At 39.6% G+C, this 22,445-nt stretch overlaps 1 protein-coding gene across 2 annotated transcripts in view; it reads left to right on the forward strand.

The window, feature by feature from the left end:
• LOC112571748 (ras association domain-containing protein 5-like) overlaps positions 1 to 17,680 on the forward strand; it is a 30,951-nt gene extending 13,271 nt beyond the window's left edge. For both annotated transcript variants that reach the window (XM_025251006.1, XM_025251005.1), the window contains exons 2-7: positions 9,076 to 9,611; positions 11,076 to 11,228; positions 11,708 to 11,901; positions 12,406 to 12,518; positions 12,731 to 12,849; positions 13,189 to 17,680. In XM_025251006.1, the coding sequence (XP_025106791.1) occupies positions 9,076 to 9,611; positions 11,076 to 11,228; positions 11,708 to 11,901; positions 12,406 to 12,518; positions 12,731 to 12,849; positions 13,189 to 13,362 (1,289 nt within the window). In that variant the 3' untranslated portion in view covers positions 13,363 to 17,680. The remainder of the gene's footprint in view (positions 1 to 9,075; positions 9,612 to 11,075; positions 11,229 to 11,707; positions 11,902 to 12,405; positions 12,519 to 12,730; positions 12,850 to 13,188) is intronic.
• Positions 17,681 to 22,445: the final 4,765 nt, after the last annotated feature.

Here is a 22,445-nt window from a genome sequence, read left to right on the forward strand (position 1 = left end):
ATCTCAAAATAGGAAAGTTTCACTTCCGGCTACATCCGACACCAGTTACTATTTGCATCAACTGGCTATCGCCATCTCTGTATGCTTATGTCGCGTAAGAAAGTATGATCTAGTGACATGGCTATTGAAAATGCTGTGTGGTGTGCGATATGATTGACAGTAGAAATATTAACTTTCATCTTCAGATTTTGTGACTACACTTGCCAATTTTTCATCGGTGATACAAATATCTGGGAGTGTTGCGAGGCGTCTGTTAGCTGAGCACGTGATGAGGAATATGTCGGCGCTTTGCATTCTGTTACTTAGGCCCTCCCCCCCCCCCCCCATTCCCACACACGCAGTATTCCCTCGTCGCAGTACATACCCCACACCCCACGCAGTATTCCCTCCTTGCAGTAATACTCATCCACCCCCACCCCACACACGCAGTCCATAGCCCCCTCATCTCACTGACTTTTCTCAGTACGATTCACAACATACACTGGAACACCGCCGCTTATTCTTTCATAATTCTTCTAGTGATGTTTTTGTCAGCTTTGGACCTGTCGCATTGTGGTCGAGCTTAGTCATCCGCGGCTAACAGGTTGACAAACTCTTGTTCGGCTCAGAGTTTAAGGCCAGATGAAAGGCGAGATAAACTATAAATATTTGTTGTGCGTTCCTCGTTCCGGGCAACCCTCGCTCACCCTCAACTCTCCTTTACTCTCTTGCTCGCCTTTTCACTTTTTTCTCTCCCTCTGCGATCCTTGCTTGCTGTCCTCTCCCCTCCCCTTCTTTTAATACTCTCGTTCAGTCGCTCTCTCTATCCTGGGTGCTGTACCAAATGATGCCATGAGTGCCTGGGCTGTCCACCGTTTTCACGATGCAGACGGTGATAGAAAAATCTGTTATCACCCTCATCAGCAGTCGTTGGAAAGTTGATTGAAAACAGTCTCACGTGATTTGTGTGATACTGCCATTGCAGAAAGTTGGGTTATAGACAGTATAACAGCATATCGAACAGATCGAACATAGGGGTTGGAATCCGTTGCATGCCGCTTAAACTACGTGGCTTATTTTAATAGCAAGGGGGGAAACAAGATACAAAACAGCGCTGGCTTGCCAGAGGAGAGAGGATAAAGGGTGGAGGGAGTGTAACGTTCACGAGACAACAGCGACTGCGAAATGGATGAAGTGCAAGCATGACAGAGGTTGACCCGTGAACCTTTTAGCATGATCTTTCACAGACGACCTTTGCGGACGCAAACCACTTCCGTTGTGCCTGTGCTGCGCTTGCTTGACGTGCATGGCGGGGCGCCTTCTCCATCTCGCGCGTGCCAGCTACAGAAACAAACCCTGTTCCTCCTCCCAGCTGCACGGCACAGCATCGGCATGCAGCGTCAGTAGAATGGTGGGGTGGGTGCGTGCTGGCAGCGGCCATGCTGGGTGGTGGTGGTGTGGGCGCTGTAAACACTGCCACTCCGGGTGAAGGCTGGAGCTGGGGCTGTCTGTGCTCACCTGGTGCCACTAAAGTCGGCAGCAGATGGTGCGATCCTTGTTGACTGAAACAGGTTGCAATCATGGCCGAAAGATTTTGTGCACGTTCCAATAGGTAGGGAGAGGCTGAGAGGGGAAATCTTGATTCACAACCAAGATTTCGATTCACTAACGAATGAAACTTAATATGTTGTTGCTGTCTTTAACCATCAGTATCTTTATTTGCTATTATTGCACCGTGTGAGTCCGCCCTCAGCAGCATCATGCCTTTTACAATCTCTAGCTCTAAGTTGGGTGTTAGGGGGCTACATGACAAGACTGAGGCAAAGATAACATCGCCCGTTTGGGAATCAAGAGCGATAACTTCATGATCTCATCATACGCGGCGGGAGGGTGCTGGATGTAGGCTGAAAGAAGAAATAGGAAGGGAAAGTCGCAGCAGGTTTCTTCATCTGCCGCGACCTCAGTGTACTGAGAACATCTAAAAGCCAGTGTTTCGCTTAAAAGCTTTTTCTTTTTTTCTTTTTTTTTTTTAAATAGAAGTGCTAGCACGAGGTTTCCATCTTGCTGGTGAGATTTCCGCGTTGATGTGTGTCTTTCTGTCCAAATAAAGATTCCGTAAGATATTTATGGTAGGATAGACGTGTGCTACGCTTAGTCCAGACATAAACCAGACTTCAGCCTCTTTAAGACAACTTTCTTCCTGGCCCCCTTCTCCGAAACACAGATAAGGGACGGCAAGCACACGGTGAGTTGCTAGTCACTAGATGCACACCAAACCCATCACACCTTGCCCGTGTCTGCTCGTCGTTTACCCAGGACCATCACCTGCATGCTTTGGTCGAGACAGGAAGAGAGAGGCAGTGAACATGAAGTAGTAAAAGGAAAAGCACGAAAAATCTCGTGTAAATTAAGAGGAGCTGCAAGAGGAGAGAGAAGAGATTCTCAAAATGATCAGAACTCGGGGAGCGACATGCATCTGTATCATGGTGCTTACTAGCAGATAGCTTGGAGTACAAGTAGGTCATTACTAGCAGACAGCGTATTTCTTTTAAGAACTGTTCATCATGTCTTGGAGATAGCACGAGTACACGTTTAAACCCCGGGCTTCAGGTTTCTACCGCCCAGCTGCCCGCCGCCCCTATCGTTGTTCCTCCCTTATCCCTTCTCTGAAGAAGCTGCGATAGACCCCCAGTCGTATTGATAAGCTGTCGGCCGCCGCTCACACTGATGAATAGTGAGAAGATACACGAGGGTCGGGGAGGAAATTTGTCACAGATAGATTCATGAAGATGTCAGAGAGCATCGCGCGGCGTCAGGGCAACTGGACCGTGACGGTGATTGATGATAAAATTGTCGATAAAAACTTTGTCAGCATCTCTACATCAGGATCATTTTCATGTATCAGCCCTAACATGGGGTTTTCCACCTAGTGAAGGAATCGAGAACTATTCTGTTTGTTTGTTGAGTTGCATGATTTACGCGAGAGGGCGCTATGTCTCGAGGAGGGCAGGGGCAGGGCTGTCGGAAAGCAAAAATCTTACGTAACCTATGGGTAGGAAGGTAAGCGAAAGCAAACTATACAAGACACATCATGTAGAGTTGTAGACACTACCTGCTTTGTCCCTACGTCACACGTACTGTAGAACCTTATGAGTTAAGCGAGGGGATCTGCTGCACGAGCAGCAGCTTCCTTGAGACAGGTCACCAGGGGTCAAAGTGATGTCCTCCAGGGCTAAGTAAATGCATATTTCGGCGGTCAGCGTATGATTAAATGTCCACCTCGCATCCGGCCCATATTTGTGAACTGGCGAAAATGTGACTGGCAAATGTTTACATGACGGTCATTCATATTCAAGTTTGTCAAACACTCAAATATTTGACACTTGCCGGTTAAGAAGACCCCGAAGCTACCGCTAGGAGGAGGTCAGGCTTTATAGATATGTGAGGGTGGCTTTGCCCATGGTTGGAATGGCGTATCTCTGTAATTATCTTCTTTTGCTGTGGACTCGAGATACGTGGAATGTTCACCAAGAACCACCGGACGCCGAGAGAGAGCCCATTCGAATCTGATTAGTTTTCATGTCTAGGAATATACAATCTTTGATTACTCTGCGAGTCAGCCTTTTGCAGGTATTATTAAAAAAGCAAACATTTATTTAAAAAATTTTCAAAAATTTAGATACGCTGAAAAACCAATATAAAAAATGTGCTGATGAGACCAATAATCTGGCTTAAACAATTTTATCTGATTTAAAACAATTTTAGTTTTCAAAAGTTATAAAGTTATTTGTGTTTTTATTTAAAAAGATTAAGGCCTTTAAGTGTGTACAATAAGAAACATCCCTGGGCCAGCCTGTTACCCTACCCACAGGTAGTGGCTGATAGGATCATAGCCCCTGGGTAGTCCTACCAAACCTTTTCAGGGGATAATTGATGGTATAGGGCCCTGTCATGTATATGATCATGTGATAAGAATGAGGTAACTGATGGTACGGTGCCCAGCCCCGTAAATTGATCATGTGGTAAGAATGATATGTCTGATCAGATCAAAGAGAGGCCAATAGAATTTTCGGACCTTATGAGTAAAGCTGACGAATATAATGGTATAGGATTGTTCAGTAAATACCGTGTTTGTTAATTTCTTAAAAAAAAAAAAGAAAGAAAGAAAAAAGGTAAATTCGGTCGACATGCTTCCTTCGTTGTTTGGGCACGGTTAATCGCGCCTTCGGTTTCCGAATGAAAACAGTATTTTTACACGACGGTTATCGTTTGATCAGAATCAGCAACTGGACTTTCTGTATTTTTTTCTTTTTTCGAGTTTTCGTTGTTTCTTTTATTTGAACAACGCATTCACAATCTTACTCTTTTGGAGGAATTCCCATGATACCAGTGGAGTAGTTAACTTTACCTTCCCAGCGTTTCATGAATCTTGAGATATTTAATTTGTCGTATTAACTTTACCTATCGGTTTCTTAAATTTCCGGTGTCCATGAAGTACGTTTACCTAGCCTGTTACCCTCCACGAACTCGCCCCAAACCCCATATTCATGGACTCGGGGTAAATCTACCCCATTAGTTTGTCTAGCCGTTATTTTATCGAAGGTATCCCGCTAATTTTCTCACACCTAGGATAAAAATGGTGGAGATAGTGATTTAGCTCAGCTGAAGCTAACTCTAAATTTTCCTAGACCTAACAAGCTCGACAGATACAATGGTTCAGAACTGTTGGGAAATGCCGTTTTCATTGGAGGCGTGATCTACGAGTAGAACTGAAAACTGAACTTTGCAATCGACATTGTTCACTTTGGTTTTCTCCACTGGTAATTTGTTTTCAAATGAAATTTTTATGTTTTTTTGTCATCTAATGCTTCCTGGAGGAACATCATTTAGTAATGTGAATCATTTTTACTTCCTGTACCACTCCCCCCCCCCTTTTTTTTTCGAATGCTTCTCGTTTTAATAACTTTTGCGTCTTTGCCCCCGAAATGCATGTGCGGTGACACCCCTCTAAACTCGCACTTTAGATGGCGACCGGCGCCTACTTGCGAAGACAAGTCCCAAGCAGACCATACATTGCTTCGGGGAGGGGAGTGGAGGTTATTGCGAGTTGGCTTGCTTGATATGCGGGGCCCACGACTTTGGAAACTGCCCCCACTTGCTGTGTGCGAGAGTAGTGTTCGCCGCTTGTTTTTGCCACAGTAAGTTCAGGGTATCCAGCACGCATCACGTGGCGGTATTGGGAAGCTTGCGTGCTGCCGCACGTATACACGATAGTCGCGTGCAGCATGTTGGGGTGGGGCTGGAGTCTCGGCACCCACTCACACACCGATTCCGTCTCTTTGTCCTGACTTGGTTAGGTTTACATTCTGGAGCTATGCCGTGTGAAGGGAACGAACTTCATTCTGTTATTTGCAAGTCTGCTTCTCATCACAGAAGGGAGGCATATGGGATCAGCCTAGTGTCGTCGGAGCATGTTCACATACATGTTTTATACAGATCGCTGTCTTAACAGCAAAAGACAGAAATAGAAATTCTACTGTACGGTGTACAGTCTATGTTCGTAACGACCAATATCTCCCCCAGGATTCTGTTTCTTAGGGGCAATATCCTGCAGCAAGAGACTATAAAACACAGTCTTCGGTGGTCATGTTTCTAATGGCAGCATCTGTAAAGTGTTCATGTTTCTAATGGCAACATCTATAAAGTGTTCATGTTTCTAATGGCAACATCTGTAAAGTGTTCATGTTTCTAATGGCAACATCTGTAAAGTGTTCATGTTTCTAATGGCAACATCTGTAAAGTGTTCACGTTTCTAGTGGCAACATCTGTAAACTGTTCATGTGTCTAATGGTTGGTTTGCAGTTAACGACATTATTGGCTGAGACGATCAGTGGCTCATATTCTACTAAAATATGTCTTGAAAATAAGCATTTGATCAGCCGAAACAATCATTCACTTATATGGGTGACCAAATATATCTTGAGCATAACTCGACTCGATGTCTGATAGACGAGATCTGCGCACAGCCCGAGAAAAGTCGTCACGGAAGTGACACTTTGACTCTTGCGCATGCGCTTTGAGAGGCGAATGGCTTTCTCTTCGCTTCATGACGAGACTTTTGGTTTCGCTGCTGTGCCTTCGAATAGTTTGCTGATGTTTTCAAAATATCATCGGTCGTGGTATAGAATAGCGTACTATTCGAAGGCACAGCAGCGAAACCAAACGACTCGTCATGAAGCGAAGAAAAATAAAGCTTATCGGTCATGTGAATCTTTGATTGGCATTTTATTTGAAATAAAAGTAAAGGACGAAACATTATAACATTGCAAAAGCAAAATTATGCAACTCACAATATGCTTTGAGCTTGTTTTGATAAATAAACCCAAGAAAATGTTTACTAATCCATCGAAAGTTTGAACTGAGACCTTTAGTCCTGCTGGGAAGTTTGAGTCCGTTACAGAGGCAACAGAACTTGACAGGTGCAGGGAGGGAGATTTGATGGCGGATGCAAGCACATACAGAAGATTGGTTAACGAAATGCAGGTTTTATGAACACAGTTTCTCTCTCTCTCTTCACCACGCCACGCTTCCAGAGAGGGAAGAGGTATGTGTGTGTGGGGGGAGGGGGATGTCGTAGGGTAGGTGCCTCGCTCCAGAGTAGTGAAGTGTTCCAGACGAACTAAGGAATTGCGTAACCCCCGTTTGCCACACCCACTCAAGGTATCTTCAGATACATCAAAAGCCTTCTCAGTGTCACTAGTAACGACCCCAAGACGGTATGACGAACCAGCCGTTTACTGACTTCTCAAGGCGTAAACGTCAGAGAACTCAGAGAGGATACAGAATGCACTTGGTGTTGGATGGCTTTAATAGGAGGAGTAGATACTTTTGTTACAAGCCTTTGACTGCAGTGGAGTTAAAAAAAGGCCAGTCATCTCACCCTTCTTACATTTGATAGCCTTACCTTGTGCGTTCATGTGTTTGGGGAAGATCATTTGGGGTTCCCTGTCTTGGCAGGTGGCAAGAGTTAATTACAATCGCCTCTACACAAGGGCTCTTCATTTCTCCAGATATCCTCACACCCCCCAACCCCTGTAACTTTCTTCACTCCTTACTGTCCCCCCTCCTTTTACAAACCCTTCTAAGGGTACTGACATGAAGAGCAGGACAAATGTTTGACCAAGCTTGATCAAATTTTTACCAGACACACCCATAAACTTGCTCAAATGTCTGTCTGTACTTGCGTTAAGATATTGGTCACAGCTATGGTTTTTGAGGCTATGCAAGACAGGTCACACTGAAAGGGAAGTACAGCAAAACCCATTCCACTCCTAAACTGCATTTTTGGGTAGTTTCTTAATAGTTCTAAACTGGCAAGATAAAGACAAATCTTGTGTAAAAATGTGTGTTTGGCTAATGAAATTCATCGCTGGTCATAGATTTGCTTTTGTCGATCTTTTACATCTACAGACTCACTTCACTTCTCATGAATAATGTTGCTGACCTCCAGTTTCTGCTGGGTGCCATATAGCTAGGTTGTGAGCAATATGTCTGTTTGCATTATCTGTTCTGAATGGTAATTTTATTTAGAGCGATTTGCCTTTTGCTTTGCTCCCCTCTCTTTCACGCTTATTTCCTCACTACCACAGTCCCGGACTGCACACACAGAAGTCCTGTTGTTGGAACTATGTATTTTTAACCACACACTAATTGCACCTAAGCTTGATCTGAATCATTGCATGTTAGCACACAAAACATGTATTTTTGGCTTAAATCAACTCTTTATAGCAATATTTCTTTTACTGGTTTTGTAGCAGGTTTTCCTGTCTTCATTTAACTACTTTGTTGTTGTCAAGGTATTTTATTAGTATTTTTTATTTATCCAGTTTGCCTTCTTGCAGTCACCTGGGCATTCCTCATCAGACATATTGAGGAGTGCACACACATTCAACATTTGCACCAGCTTAGATCAGAAGGAATTAGGGGGCGGGGGAGGGGGAGGGTGACATTGAAAGGTGGTTGAGGAATCTCACTGTGTTTACCTACACACTTCTTGAAGGTTGCTACACAGAGGTTTTTTGACTGTGTTGATGACTGTCAGTTCATAGGCATTTTCCTTCTTGCTTGTAGTATTTTTTTGTTTTGTGTTTGTTTATGGAGAAAAGAAGCATGATGTTAAATAAAGTTCAGAATGAGGTGAAGATAGGTACACTTTGTTTTTGTGAGAATAAAACATTTTTGTACTTTTTAACTGTGTGCCCCAGTTCTGAGGGGAAAACCCAGGCAAGAAGTGAGATAGTAGGACTGTTTTCAGTGGGTTCAAAAATCTTGAGCTTACTGCAATACAAGCTTAACTCCAGATTTTGAAAATGCAACCTAGACTGTCAGTTTAACCAGGCATAGAGACTGTCTCTGAGGCAGCATTATAGAACAGAAGAATCTTTCCCTTCCATTTTTCCCTTATTCTCTCTTTTTCTCTTTCTCTCTCTTTTACACATTCACACTTACATATTCAGCATAGTTTTTAAATTCTCCTTCAAATATCTCTAATCTCAACTTTGTTACTAATCTTGCACAGGCAAGACACAAGCTGAAAGAAAATGTCCTGATGTGTGTGAACAGAGGATTAATTCCTGTACTACATTTAGGGATCTTAGTCATGATATAACTATGATATAAATATATAATGTGTTTCGGGTGTTGATATTGCATGGGTTAGTAGGAAGTATTTTTGGGGTGGTCAGTGGTTGAGTTACAAATGTGTCATCTATTATGTGGGCATTATTGAGATGTGCATCATCAACGATGTGAGATGTGGCTAAGCTGCAAGTGTGTTTATTCCATTTGGTGGTGGGGATTGTAAGGGCAGTGCATGGTCTAAAGAGTGATAAGCAGATTGAATGGAAATTCCGTCTCCTGACCTTCAGTTTAATTTTTTTTCAAGTATTCTGTAGGCCTTATTTATATTTATTTATAAATGTTATTTTTTTACTTCTTTTCAGCATTGCTGTTTAGTCTGTGCTTTGGCATTTCAGCTGAAGTGCTAAACAATGGAATCAGGATGATTAAATTAATATAAAGCTTTTCTGTACACAGACTGTCAGTATACCTGCCACCTGAACTGTGTGCCATCAGTGACTCTGGACTGCACCACAGTATCCCCAGGCACAGATGTGTACCCTGTGGCAACACCCACTGACATCCCCTCTCCATCACCATCAGCTTCAGCTGAGACATCATTGACAGATAGACGGAGATTTGTAAACCAGCAGCAGACACCATCTAGTCTTCAGTCATCTCAACCTTGTAATCAGTTATCTCAACCCAGCAGTCACTTGGTGCAGGCTTACAACCAGCGATCTCACTCCTCATGTAGCACAGACAGTGTCCCCCATGGAGCTAGTCAGTACAGGAACTCATCACTTGGGGTTGTATCAACACCAGGTGTTATTAGAGACCCTCTGTTGGGCACATCTTTGTCTCACACAGCATCACCTTCATTACCTTCATCTTCATTATCATCAGATGTGTATGGAAGTGGTATCAGTGGTAAAGACCTCAACCAGAATGCCAAGGCAAATGTCGGAGGAGATGCCATTGGAGCGGTGGAGGATGGCTCCGAAACTTGCAGTGTAAGTGTAAGGACATTGGAACCCTTAGCTCTGACAGTTGCAGTGTAAGGAGTGATGACATGGCAACACTTAGCAACTTGCTGATGATGTTTATTTCCCTCATCAGCTGACTTAGTGGTTTGTTTGGTTTTTTTTGTCTTATCCAGCAGCAAGTTGGTTAAAAAAATTTATTTGAAAGAAATGATGCTTTTTTACAAATGCTATACAGTCTGTATATATATATATGCGCTGCTAAATCTCTGCAATAAATCAGATCCCAACTATTTCTGATGCTGCAGATGCACATTGTCTCATTTTAATTAGAAAGTGCATTAGTGTTCATACATGTATGCACATGCTCACACACACTACATTATTTACATAAATATGTACTGTTAATTTTGTTTAATTAGGCACACAAATGGTTATCAACGTCATGAATTTTTTCTGATGCATGACTATGAGAAAAAATACTATAAAAGTACTCTAAGACTTGCTGCAGCCACTGGCACTACATCGTTTCTTTCTCTTTTCTTGATTCTTCTGGATCTGTAGCTTGTGGTGCTGTCCATAAGTACTGGTCAGGATGCTTCTCCCTGAAAATATGGCTTTTAAAACATATTTTTGAAATACAAGTAAAATTATATGCTCGTGAAGGTGCAAGTAATCACTTAAGCCCTCTTGTTCCTGCAACCCCTAAGACAACACAACCAAATATACTCGGATAATTCTTTGAAAAATAATTTAAATGTGACAGCAAAGGCAACGATCTAAGTATTCTATGTATTTGTACGCATTTTATTGCAGTTTTATAAGATACATGGCTCAGCCCTCTTTGTGTTTGTGCTGTAGGTTGCAAGTGCAGCACTAAACGGGGTATGAGTATACAGATTGAGATTACAGATGCAAACCAGTTTCTGATTACATACAGTCAGGGTTAATTGCCTTCAGTTATAAGAGTCATATTATTTTGCACATCACTGCTAATATCTAACTTTATACGTTTTAAGTTTTACACTTGTGGCATTTTTTCTATTGAGGGTGATTTCTGTTTAATATGTGAAGAAATAATGCACTTGTGTCAATACACTGAACTGAGTTGTGACCATTGATCATGTGTGTCAGCATACTGAACTGAGCTGTGATCATAGATCACGTGTCGATACACAGAACTGAGGCATGATCATTGGATAATAGGGTTCATTCAATAACATAAAACCATTTATGCTTTCTTGTCACTTAAACAAAAATCTAGACTAAAATAGCAAGAGCCACCATAAATATTAAAATTCTCACTTCTTCAATTTCATCAAAATATTTATTTTCCTGTTCTTTTAGCAGTGCTATTAGCACTGAGAATGATTGTGTGCGTTCGTTTATGTATCACTATGTATAACCAATATGGAAATACTTTTTTTGTACACCACTGCATTATTTTTCCCACAAAGTATTTTGTTAATAATTGCTTTTATCTGTTCATCTCAGGAGAAAGACGAAACTGACAGTGGGTATCGATCCGGAACCATCCCAGATGAAAAACTTCCAAGAGCACCTAGTCAGGCCACCCTCAATCGACAGGAGCTTCGAAGAAAAATTGAAAGCTATAACCATTATGTACCCAAGGCAAATCTAGAACAGGTAAAATTAAGATGATTTTAAAATAAGTGTAGCCTCTTCTTATGATTTTGGTTTGTGTAGATACCCAAGATATTAAGAGGAAATAATTTGTGCCAACAGTAAAGTGCACAAGCCCTTCATGTTGCTTCCTTTAGCCTTATCCTTAGATAGGAGGGTTAGGGTTAGCATTGACCACTACTGGAAAAATCATTGTCCAGTTACTGGTCAGAACAAGTTTTGACTCCTTGAACCCCGTTTCAAAAGTCAAGCACACTCTCTATTGCTGTAGAGCCTTTCCAAGCAATTGCAAACTTGAGATTACTCCAATACCTAATCCTGCTCGCAGAAATGTTTTTAAAAGGATTCTGGAAAATTCATTTATGATTTATCATCAAAACAATCACTAAAGAATTTCTTCTTGCTGTAAAGGACAATTATGTATTACCTAATCCGACTTAAAGTTGAGTTTTGTTATATAGTTGCATCTGGTTCTTGTGCAGGCAGAAGACGGTTTGTCATTCCAAGGCTTTCTCCATGTAACACTTAATTTGATTCGACCTATAACTATGGAGTTGGGAGCGCGGCCACCGTCTATTTATGAACTGTTGACTAGAGAGCACATTGTAGAGCAGAGTACTCAACACATTGCTTTCTACATGCCACGCGACACTGTGAAATCTATACATGTAACCAAGTAAGGTTTTTTTTTTCCAATTTGCAGGACATGTTCTATGAAGCTCAACAAGGATATTAAAATGAATAGTTGGGAGGATTTTTTTTTAGGGGATTGGGGGTGGGTGGGGTTTGTGATGCGGATGAAATGACTATGTTAGAATCTTGTTTTATGTGTAGAAGTAATTCAGTGTTCTATGAAATGTTCATTGGCTTAACTTCATTCTTGAGAAAGTTTACCTAGTTTTCATTCGAAGATACTTTTTTTAAGCACTATGAATATGAATAGTTTACATGTCAACGAAGTGTATGTAAAACTTTGCCATATTTCTTTTACTTTTTTCTCATTGTAAATTTATTCTTTTCTGTTCCTGTAGTAGCTGTTTTCCCTTTGTGTTTTACTGAGAAGTAAGAAAATAAGTTTTCTTACACCTCTTAATTATAAACTGATGAATTAAAATCACAATGCTATTCATGCACAATGTAGTTCAGTGTCCAATGATATTTTAAAAACATTTTCCAATAGCAAAACTACAACAAGAGAAGTGATCACAGGCCTTTTAAAGAAATTCCGCATCTTGGACAACCCACGAAAGTTTGCGATGTATGAGCAGGAATTCAATGAAAAAAATAAACTAGGTATGGTTGTTTCTACCCAATGCTTATTGCCCATGCCATTATATAGCTAACTTACTTTCATCTTTTGTGAATGTGAATGTCTGGGAGTGTATGCATGTGTGGAGCTGCATGTATAATAAGTTTCTTATTTTTGTACATAGAACAGTTTGTTTCTACATTTTTGGAAATTCCTCTTATAATCATTCCAATATATATCATCCTTCTGGTTGCAGTGAAATTAAAGCGCTTGAATGACAAAGATAGCCCTCTGGTGGCCACCTTAACATGGAACCCAGAACGGTTTAAATTCTATCGACTGGTCATGCAAGAAAATGAAACTGGAGAGATTGTGGTAAGAAACAAAGTCTCATAATATGTCTCATCATATATCTCCAAGGGTGGCCCCCTACTCCTTACTTTTTGTAGGCACTCTAACACAAGTACATAAAAACATATGCATGATTGCAGATCTGTACTCTTTCTCCATTTCTGACTCATAGTGATAAAAACATAAAGAGAGAGCTATATATATGTATCTTACTGTTTTATTAAGAATTGATAAACTGGAATCTCTTAAGTGGAACTTCTGTTGGAAGTGAATAGCTCGAAAGTGATGTCTGAGATAGTAACTGAACTACTACTATTGTGTTTGAACTTCAAATGAATCCCATGTTTTGGTTCCTGTTTACAGTGGGAAAACTTCAGTCTACCAGAACTCAACAATTTTATGAAAGTTTTGGATCGTGAGGAGGATGAGGCAGTTGCTCAGCTGCGCTACAAATACCGTATCATGAAGCGCATCATCCAGCAGCAGCTGAAGGAACACCGTAAGGAGCGACTTGCTGCAGAGTCTGCTGACACTTGACAGCATTGTTCAAGTTTGATCACTGTCATCTGCTACATCGCCATTATTCTGACACTTGACAGTGCTGTTTTCTGTAAAGTGGAGCCATGCAAGTCTGATCACTTTTATCTGCCACAGCACCATCATTCTGAAACTGCTAGATGTTAGGGGAGTTAATATCTGATAGGTTTGCATTTTCACATGGCAGACTTACCCATAAGACTTACACTGCTGGTTCTCTCTCATATTTACTTGTCAGGATTCTGTGACAGAATGCTTCTGTCATGTTTGTCAGAGGGGCTTGTCTCTTGCTTAACTCACCAGGAAGATGTATTCAGCCGTGAAAGCAACTAACTTTGGCAGTAAGCTTGGCTAGCTTTATGGGGTGACTGCTTGGTCATGAGACTAAACATTTACCATTACAGCATCTGCAACCTGAAGACTCTTATTTGCGTAGTCAATATTTGCTTTCAGCTGTGTGCACATAATGATGCTGCTAATAATGGGAAAAATGTGTTATTATGTGGATACTTCAGTGCATCGTGGAATGTTACACCGCAAACATAAAAATGTTTTTTCTTGTTCAGAAGTCAGAGATAATGCTTTGAATCATAAAAATGTTTTACTGATTGGTAGGTTTTAAGAAGGCCTAAAATTTGCCTATTTTGTGCAACACTTTTGCTTGGTTTGTGACCATTGCAGTGAACACAATTGTTATTTGCATGTGCACTGAGCAACCTTTCAGAGGTCAAACAGCAAGGACTGCAGCCTCTAGAGACAAATACTTCAAATTCCAGGGAGCATACTTGCATTCTTGGTCAAGGAATCCACCATGGACGTGTGATCTTGAATAAGAGTTGTGATAAATCTCCGCATTGCTTGTGTAGTTTGTGCTGCAACATTTCATTAAGACGGAAAAGATTATCATTTAAACTATGCCTGCTCTCACATGAGAGGGATAATCGAGTCAGGGATTCATTATTTTCTTTGTTTTCATGTTGATGGCAAAGATGTACAGGCGTTATTGTGTACAGACTTTCTTTGTGTTCCAGCTGCAAAGGCAGTTATTTAATGTATGTAGATTGTATGTTGGAATGGTTTCATTTATTATCACTTTTGATCGCTTATTTCTTGATTTTACTGTTTCCTGTCATAACTAGTAAAATTACGAGGACCGAGAACAGAAACCATCTTGTATGAAGTAGGGGCAAGTCATGAACGATGACAAAAAAGGTTGAGCCAAAACTGGCCCCACATTCTCTCTCTTTTGCTTGTGACAAGAAAACAAGTACCTGAAAGAGAGGTTGAATCTGGGTTGGAAAAAATTGACTTACAGGATCAAAGTTCTTCATATTTTTAAGCTTATTCAGTTTTACCTATAATGTATCTTAAACTTGCTTGCATGTTGGTCTCATTTGGTTGAAATACCTTTCATGCAAATGTCAGATTTCTTTTTCTTGATTGCAGTTGAGCAACTAGTGCACTGTAGAAGACTGTCATTTTGTATGACCTAGTAGTTCAGGCATTTAGAATTTGATATTACTCTTCTTATCCCTTATGTTATTTCGATTTTACATCAGTAAGATTGAGAGAGCAATTGCTCATTCAAGGGCTATAGAAGAAGAATGAACATAATAAGAATACAATGTTACAGTCACTTTTTGGGAGCCAGATTAATGGTTAGTACATTTAACTGCTGAGCGCAAGTTTACTAGCTTGAGATCTGCTCATATCTGTGGTTGGAAAAATCTTTCCCTGAACCTTCTTTCCTGCAGCTGCTCTGCAGGAATGAGTGCCTGACACATCTAATTTCATGTTGTGCGTTGATTGGTGCATTGGGCAGGAGCGAAAGAATCTGACTGAACTAAGTTAGCATAACCTACTAGCAAACTAGTAAGTTTTTCGTGTGAGAAAACAAGTTTGTTTTCCTCGACTTTTCAACTGGCAGCTGCCACAAGTAACAAGGATATGAGACTGGGAATGTGCAGAATCAAGTCAGGAACTCCCTCCAGGACCTCCCTCTCTTTCTCTTTTAAACTCTGCATTCTGCCTAAATCATAAAAAGTTTGAGTTCCAGTTATGCCTTATCCCTCTGCCCCCAACACATACACATAGAAGTTTGTGCATATCTACCTATAAGATATGTACATACATGTCTGCTTTGAAACATCACGTATTAGTATACATTGCAATATCTAGTCTACACCATAAAAATATAAGACAGCTGCCATATTTTCATCTGCACCTGTAACCCCAAGCTCTAGATTTATATGTAGATATTTTATTTCAATTATTTCTGTTTGAGGTGGTTATCAAACTTTTGTGAGGACTTTCATTTAAGAAAGGGCTGTCTCCTCAAACTGACAGTTTCGTTTCAAATTTGTTGGTCACTAGGTGTGATATTCCTCTTTGAGAATTGTTTAAAATATTAAGGGCACAGGCTTTTTACAACTTGTTTTTATATAAAACAAAAAGTTTTATTATTTTGAAATCAGCCTTTAACCAAATGACCGGTAAGTTGTTGAATAATGAGATTGTTGAGTCTCTTATTTTAATATTTATTATTGACTTATCCGCTAAGGAGTTTTGCTATTAGTAGAAAAAAGCCTGCTTGAATGGATTCATTTCCACCTGTCCCAGTAGGATTTTTAACTAGTGATTTAAATGATGTAAGGGAATAAAGATACTGGCATGTACTAAGTCCTAGTCAGTATGCATTGCCAGGCCCATAGCTGAAGGTAGGGGCTCAGTGCTGGGAATAATGGTCTATTGACTGACCTTGACTATATTCATTTGTATCCAGATGTTCCTTTTTTATTTCCAGACCATAGCAAACTGTTACAGCTGTAGCCCTTGAAGTGCTCCACTATTCCATCTGTGATTTTCAGAACTCAGCAACCTCACCCATTTCCATAGCTTTGTGTGGATATTTATTTTCTTTTAATTGAAGCGCTGATCATTAGTGGGACAATATCAAAATGCTCTCCTATTGTATACCATGTAGATTTTGCTGTTAATTATGGATTTTCTGGTTGAAAATGTTAACCTGCAAAATTGAGTGAGTTTTGTTATGTCCATGATATTTTTTACTTAGCTAAGACCCTTGATAAGCAGTAAATAAACAAGCTATTTCTTCTAGAAGGACAATATGATTTTTTTGTAAAAAAAAAAAAATATGGTTGTACCGTCAGTAATTAATGAAATGAGGCCAGTAAATTCCAATCTTATTGAAGTATTGCTGTCTTTTGTTTTATCATTTTGTTAATAATTTGTCCTGATCTGTAGTTTAAAAATTGCTGTATTAACCCAATTACCATGGCATAAAAATATAATTATGAATTATGAAGATGTCAGAAGGTGATTTTGTTTTTATACTTTGCTGCTCTCAGGCAAAACATTAGATCAAGAAACCTGTAAATTTTTGGAAAGGCGGAAACTTGAACTTTGTAATAAAAGTAATGAAAATTGTTGATTTTCATTCTGCAATAATCCAAGAAAGTTAGTATACCATTCTGGGGTCATAAGAGCAGAGCCACGATTGTGGCCTATCGTGCTCTGCTGGCAAAGTCGCGATTGTGGCCTATCGTGCTAAGAGGGTTAATATACTTTATTAAAAAATATGCATGTTGTAAACTTAAATTTGAAAGAACCATCTTAAGCATGATAAATGTTCAGTTTTCTTACACCAGGCATTACTGTTTTGGTGTGTTCTGAAGGTGTTTTCTAAGAAGGGTTATTGATTTTGCTGTTGTGTGCAGGTGTTGATCAGCTGTTATAAAAATGCAGGGGCTATATCCTTTTACGTGCCTTCAAGATTTCAAACATTTAAATGAAACTTAGCCATGCAGGCATCTTTGCTTGTTTTATGATGTCACTAAATTTTGAATTTTTTTTTCCCCTTGTGATTAACAGCATTATAGCGTCCTGTTTGTTTGCCACAGTTTTTGTGGAGAATCCACACAGTCAGAAGAAATAGATTGTTTTAGTTCTGTACATGTGTGTGTGAGAGATTGTATTGTATGCATGCATGTTGGAAAGAAAGTGTTATCAGTACTAACCAGTCTGCTTATCTTTTTAATAGCTATGTTATATGTAACAAGATAAATGTTTAGTAAGGAAATTATTCATCTTGTACTTGCAAAATACTTGGTAGCTTAAACATGTTTTTTGCAATCATGTTTTTAAAAAAAATGGACTACATAAAGGATTTATTGAAAGTGTCAACCACAAAACCAATTTTGTTTCATTGTTTTTCTGGGGTTTTTTTTTTTAATGAAGGAAACAATGTCACCATATAAGCACTACTAGATCAATACATTATCCTAATGAGAAAAATCAATCTTTTTGAAGTGCTTTGATGTTGAGATACCAATTTTGCGACATTCTGCTAGTCAAATACTAGGATATTATTCCATTGTGCAAATGATTTACGAGTGTCTATCTTGTATTTATGGGAAGTGTTGATATGGATGATCAACTGGTCAGTTTATCTCAAATGAAATGCTAATGTGGTTCCGTTTATGGCAGTGATGCCCAACCTTTTTCGGCCTGCAGGCCATATCCATTTCGAACAGCCATGTCGCGGGCCATATCCATTTCGGACAGCCGTGTCGCGGGCCACTTCACCGCAAAAATACACAAAGGAAAAAAAAAATAGAGCTGCTCTACCATTTTTTATTAGAAACAAGTTGTACTTACCATTAATTATGTAGTAATTAGTGGGATATTTGAAGTTGTTTTCCCGAAACCAACTTCTGAATGTCCAGCCTCATCGTAGAGACACCAAGTCGGAGCACTGAATCGAAATGTTCGTCCATCGAAAAAAAGATTGGGAAACGCCCCTACGTGGGGATAAATACTTCTTCTTCCTTTTTTTTCGTTTTTTTAAGGTCTTCTTTTACTAACATGCCGATTTCTTGCACTGTGGGCAGAAGTTTCGCGGGCCGGATGGCACCGCGTCGCGGGCCGGATATGGCCCGCGGGCCGCAGGTTGTGCATCCCTGGTTTATGGCATATGCACCATCTTTTATTTTGACTATTTTTTTAAACTAAAAAAACAAAAAAAATAGCTGATTGATGCTGCAGTTATAACATGGATGTGTAGAGGTGGATTGCTGTCGGCCTGCCATGAGCAACGTTTAGCCTCTTGCGAAGTTCTCCGCTGTTAATCTCGGTGAGCCTAAACAAAGAATGTGACTAAACCGGAAGCTCTGTAGTATCTTTTTAGTAGTTAACTGGAAAAAATCGTCTGCCAGCAGTCCAGTGATGCAAGTTCGTGGTTATAATTACTACTACTTTTATGTGAAATAAATCAGATGGAAAAATAAAATCTAAAATAAGATTACCTTGTAGACTAATAGTATATTTCTTGAAAAACACACATCTTATAAACATAGTGCTACCAGTCATTTGAAGTGATATAGGCTGGCAATGTTTAGATCAAATTGATGTTTATGTCTGTGTTTCTGATTCTGTTTGCATATTTTTTTAAAAATCATTATGCTTCAAATAATCATTTCTGCTTGTGTCTTACACAAATCAGTTTTTGTTACAAAATGTTTGCAGAAGCTTTTAAGTGCTGTCACTGCAAAAAGTGTTTCTTTACTGCTTTTGCGACTTTTCATGAATGTTTAGCAACACAGTGTTTCCTGCACAGATAAAAGTGTATATCAAAGTGGTTAGTGCAAGAAGTCATTCTGGACAATGATAGTCAGTAGGACATATTACAGATCATGATTAAACCAGCTTTCTTTGCACGCAGAATGAATCACTCTTGTATTATTTTCTCCCCTGAAAAAGTTGCAGTCTGAGATGGCTACTGATGTGATTTATGTACTGTATGATGTTGTAGAAACTTGATTTTTCATTTGTATAATTTAGATTGGTGTTTACATTTTGGAATGTGTGAATGATTTGTGTTTTGATTAATCTTTTGCTTTAACACATTGGCCTTGCATGTGGCTATTGTCATCTTGGGATCTTTGGTCACTGCACATTAAATCAGTAGATCCCTTATATCCAGTGAGTTTACGGAGTTCTTTTTTAAAAAAGTAAAAGAACCCTGCATATATAATTCCATTATGGGACAGTTTATTTCTGGATGATACTGGCTGATATTCTTAAAATACTGATGATCATAATTAATTAAAATATTGATCATAATTAAGACTCAATTTCGAGCTGCATGTACAAGTATGGCAAATAGAGTGATGTTTTTGGTCACAACTTAGCAACAATTTTGTAATGCAGGTTCGTGTATATTACAGACTCCAGCTCCAACATGGACACAAAAGATGTGGTCTGGTACTCTTCATTCTGCTTTAGTAGCCTAATGAAGTTAACTTCCTTTTTTTTTATTTGGTGCTTTACTATTATTACTGCTCACTGGCCCTGGTGTGTGAAGGTCTTGAAGTTCAAAGTGATTACAAGGAGATTTGTGATGAAAAAGGAGAGGCCTAGAAGAATGCACCTCCTTTTTTGACTCTTGTCCATGCTTCAATATTGATATGTCATATACTTCTTGCTTTGTTTTCCATAACATGCCTCACAAGATTTGGATTCACAACTTTATCATTACATTGTAGCTGGCTTTTGTTACTTTATAACTCTAACAGTAAGTTCTTGTAAAACAATGACAAGAGTAACTCTTATGATGGGGGATATAAATTGGAGAGAAATACATAAAATATTTAAACATGTATTTGATTGGCTTTTACATTGATTGTGTATGCGTCAAGGTGGTTGTTACAAAGTGGCTATGGATGAAGCAAGAATGGATGTGCATATGTGCTTGAGGTTACTCAACTGCTTATAGGCACCTTACTGCTACAGTGAACCAAGTGTAACCAAGAATTTGTCAGGGGGATGTAAAATTTTATACATCTGTTTCCGATTACAATAAACTCTATTCATGATCATATATCTATATTTTGTTCAATGTCAGTGGCTATAATAATATAATAACGTAATTTATATTTTGATCTACTGGAACATAGACAGTTTTTTACAGTAAACTCATTATATATCTTATTTAGGTCCGTCCCATCGGCAGCTATTTGTTGCTTTTTAAAAAGGATCGGACTTTTTCATCAAATCTTAGTTCTTACAGTCTACCTCATTTAATTTCTGGTGTGTTGGCGGCCTTTTTGGGCTCCACCACCCTTTTTACACTACATTTTTTTTTTAACATTTAGTTCATTATCTTGGAGAAGATTTACCTCGAAACCTTTTAACGTAAAAATTTCTTTTATTGCCATGATATAGCCTTAGTTGCTGGCATGGCATAAAATACCAAAAAACAAACAAAAAGGAACATAAAACTTCATATTAGATGTCCTTCACACAATACGGACATGCCAAGCCGCCCACTGAGTAGAAAAGCCATGCCTTGACAGTCCGAATGTCCTCACTGTAAGTGAATATGCATATTTTTAATACCTATATATCATGGAATATACAATTTTGCCAATCCCACCTTGCTATACTTAGTACATGAAAAAGACTTTTAAATATAAAATTAGCATGTATGAATTAAAAACAAATTCAGAGGTAGGACAAAGCCATGTTTACACCTGAAGTAATATCCTTTATACATGCAAGCAGTTTTGGGCCTGAGTGTGCAAGAGCTGTACCTAAAAAAATATATACACAGAAGAATCTACAGCGGGAACATGAGACAAGAGTCTCTCCTTAGTACAGACACTGTAGAATGCAGTTCCTTGGACCCGTTCCTAGCTATTCAGCATCACTTTGAAGTGCATCGAACGATTGATCGAGGTTCTGTATGGATGCTCAAAGTGCTTCTCTTACCAGGACAACAGCTTAAGCACTTGAACACAATTATGCCTCTAACATAATGTTAAGAATTTTATGAAAAAACTATTGCTCTTGTCACTGTTAAGATGCATGTTTTCAATTTCTTTCAAATTTGTTGATACATGTATTTAGCTAATTTAAAGCTTACTATTGATAAAGTCTAGAGATAACCTTTATAAACTACTTTAGCCTGGATATACACTGCAGCAAATAACTGTAAAGTTCTAAATACATGTTCGCTAGCAAAAAACATCCTTCAACATCACAGGTAGGACGAAGTGGGAGCGGCCTGCCCACCCTCTCATTGGGAATGACTGGCCTTTGTAGGTGGAGTAGAAAGCTGCTTGTGAACTTGCTCTCTTCACCAACTTGTACTTTCTCTGTCTGCTCGTCAAAAGGCAATCTATTCATGGTCATAGAGTCGTTATGCAAGTATCGGTGGCAGAATGACTTGTAATAGAATCGATCGTCCCCCTAGCTACACACCAGTAGATTTTCGTAAATGGGGGGACATCATGTATTATAGGTTCTTGTTGGGAATGAGAAAAGGTGGGGTAGGGAAATGAAGATAAATGGAATTTCTGACGTATGTATATTATTGTCATGGAGACATGGCTACTACTCACCGTGATGACATGATATGGAACCATAACAAAGTAAAAGATCACAGGCAAAAGGCTGCTGGTTATAGCAGTCTTGGACCTTCTCGCTTTGTATATTATGTTCTTCAGATCATAGGGTTTTATTTCCGAGCTATAAAGCCAAGAATGCACATACAAGTCAAAGATTTTGACCCGCGGTGAAAAACTGAAATGTTGCGAGCTAGGTTGGCGTCATCTTGTTTTCTTATTGCAGGAATCTCGAACTTCGGGGCCCGGGTTCTATTTAAACGAGTCAATAGCCTGCACTCGTTCTTCTTTCTACATACCGATAGATCACTGCCCTGGTTTTAAAGTTACTAATGTTTGTGTGAGCGTTATAGCTCTTTTACCACAAGGAAGCGTGACCCCAGCAGGCCAGATAATAGCCACCCATAGATAAGCACAGAAATCAAGAGGGCAATTCGAAGGAACCAGTATGTGCCAAGGCCAGATGTAGTAAGAAGAAAAGAGACTTTGTCCATCACTAACAATTTCCCATCGTAGTCTCTGTCCTGCGGATTGTTGCAAATACATTAACACCGATTCTAACAAAGCTCTTCCAGATGTCCTTACAGGCCTGATGAGAGGAGTAGGAAGACAGGGTGGTCTGGTGTACCCGGCCCTGCGGCTGTCATGGAGGCCTGGCTT

Source organism: Pomacea canaliculata, linkage group LG9, assembly GCF_003073045.1.
Source record: "Pomacea canaliculata isolate SZHN2017 linkage group LG9, ASM307304v1, whole genome shotgun sequence".
Lineage (NCBI taxonomy): Eukaryota > Metazoa > Mollusca > Gastropoda > Architaenioglossa > Ampullariidae > Pomacea > Pomacea canaliculata.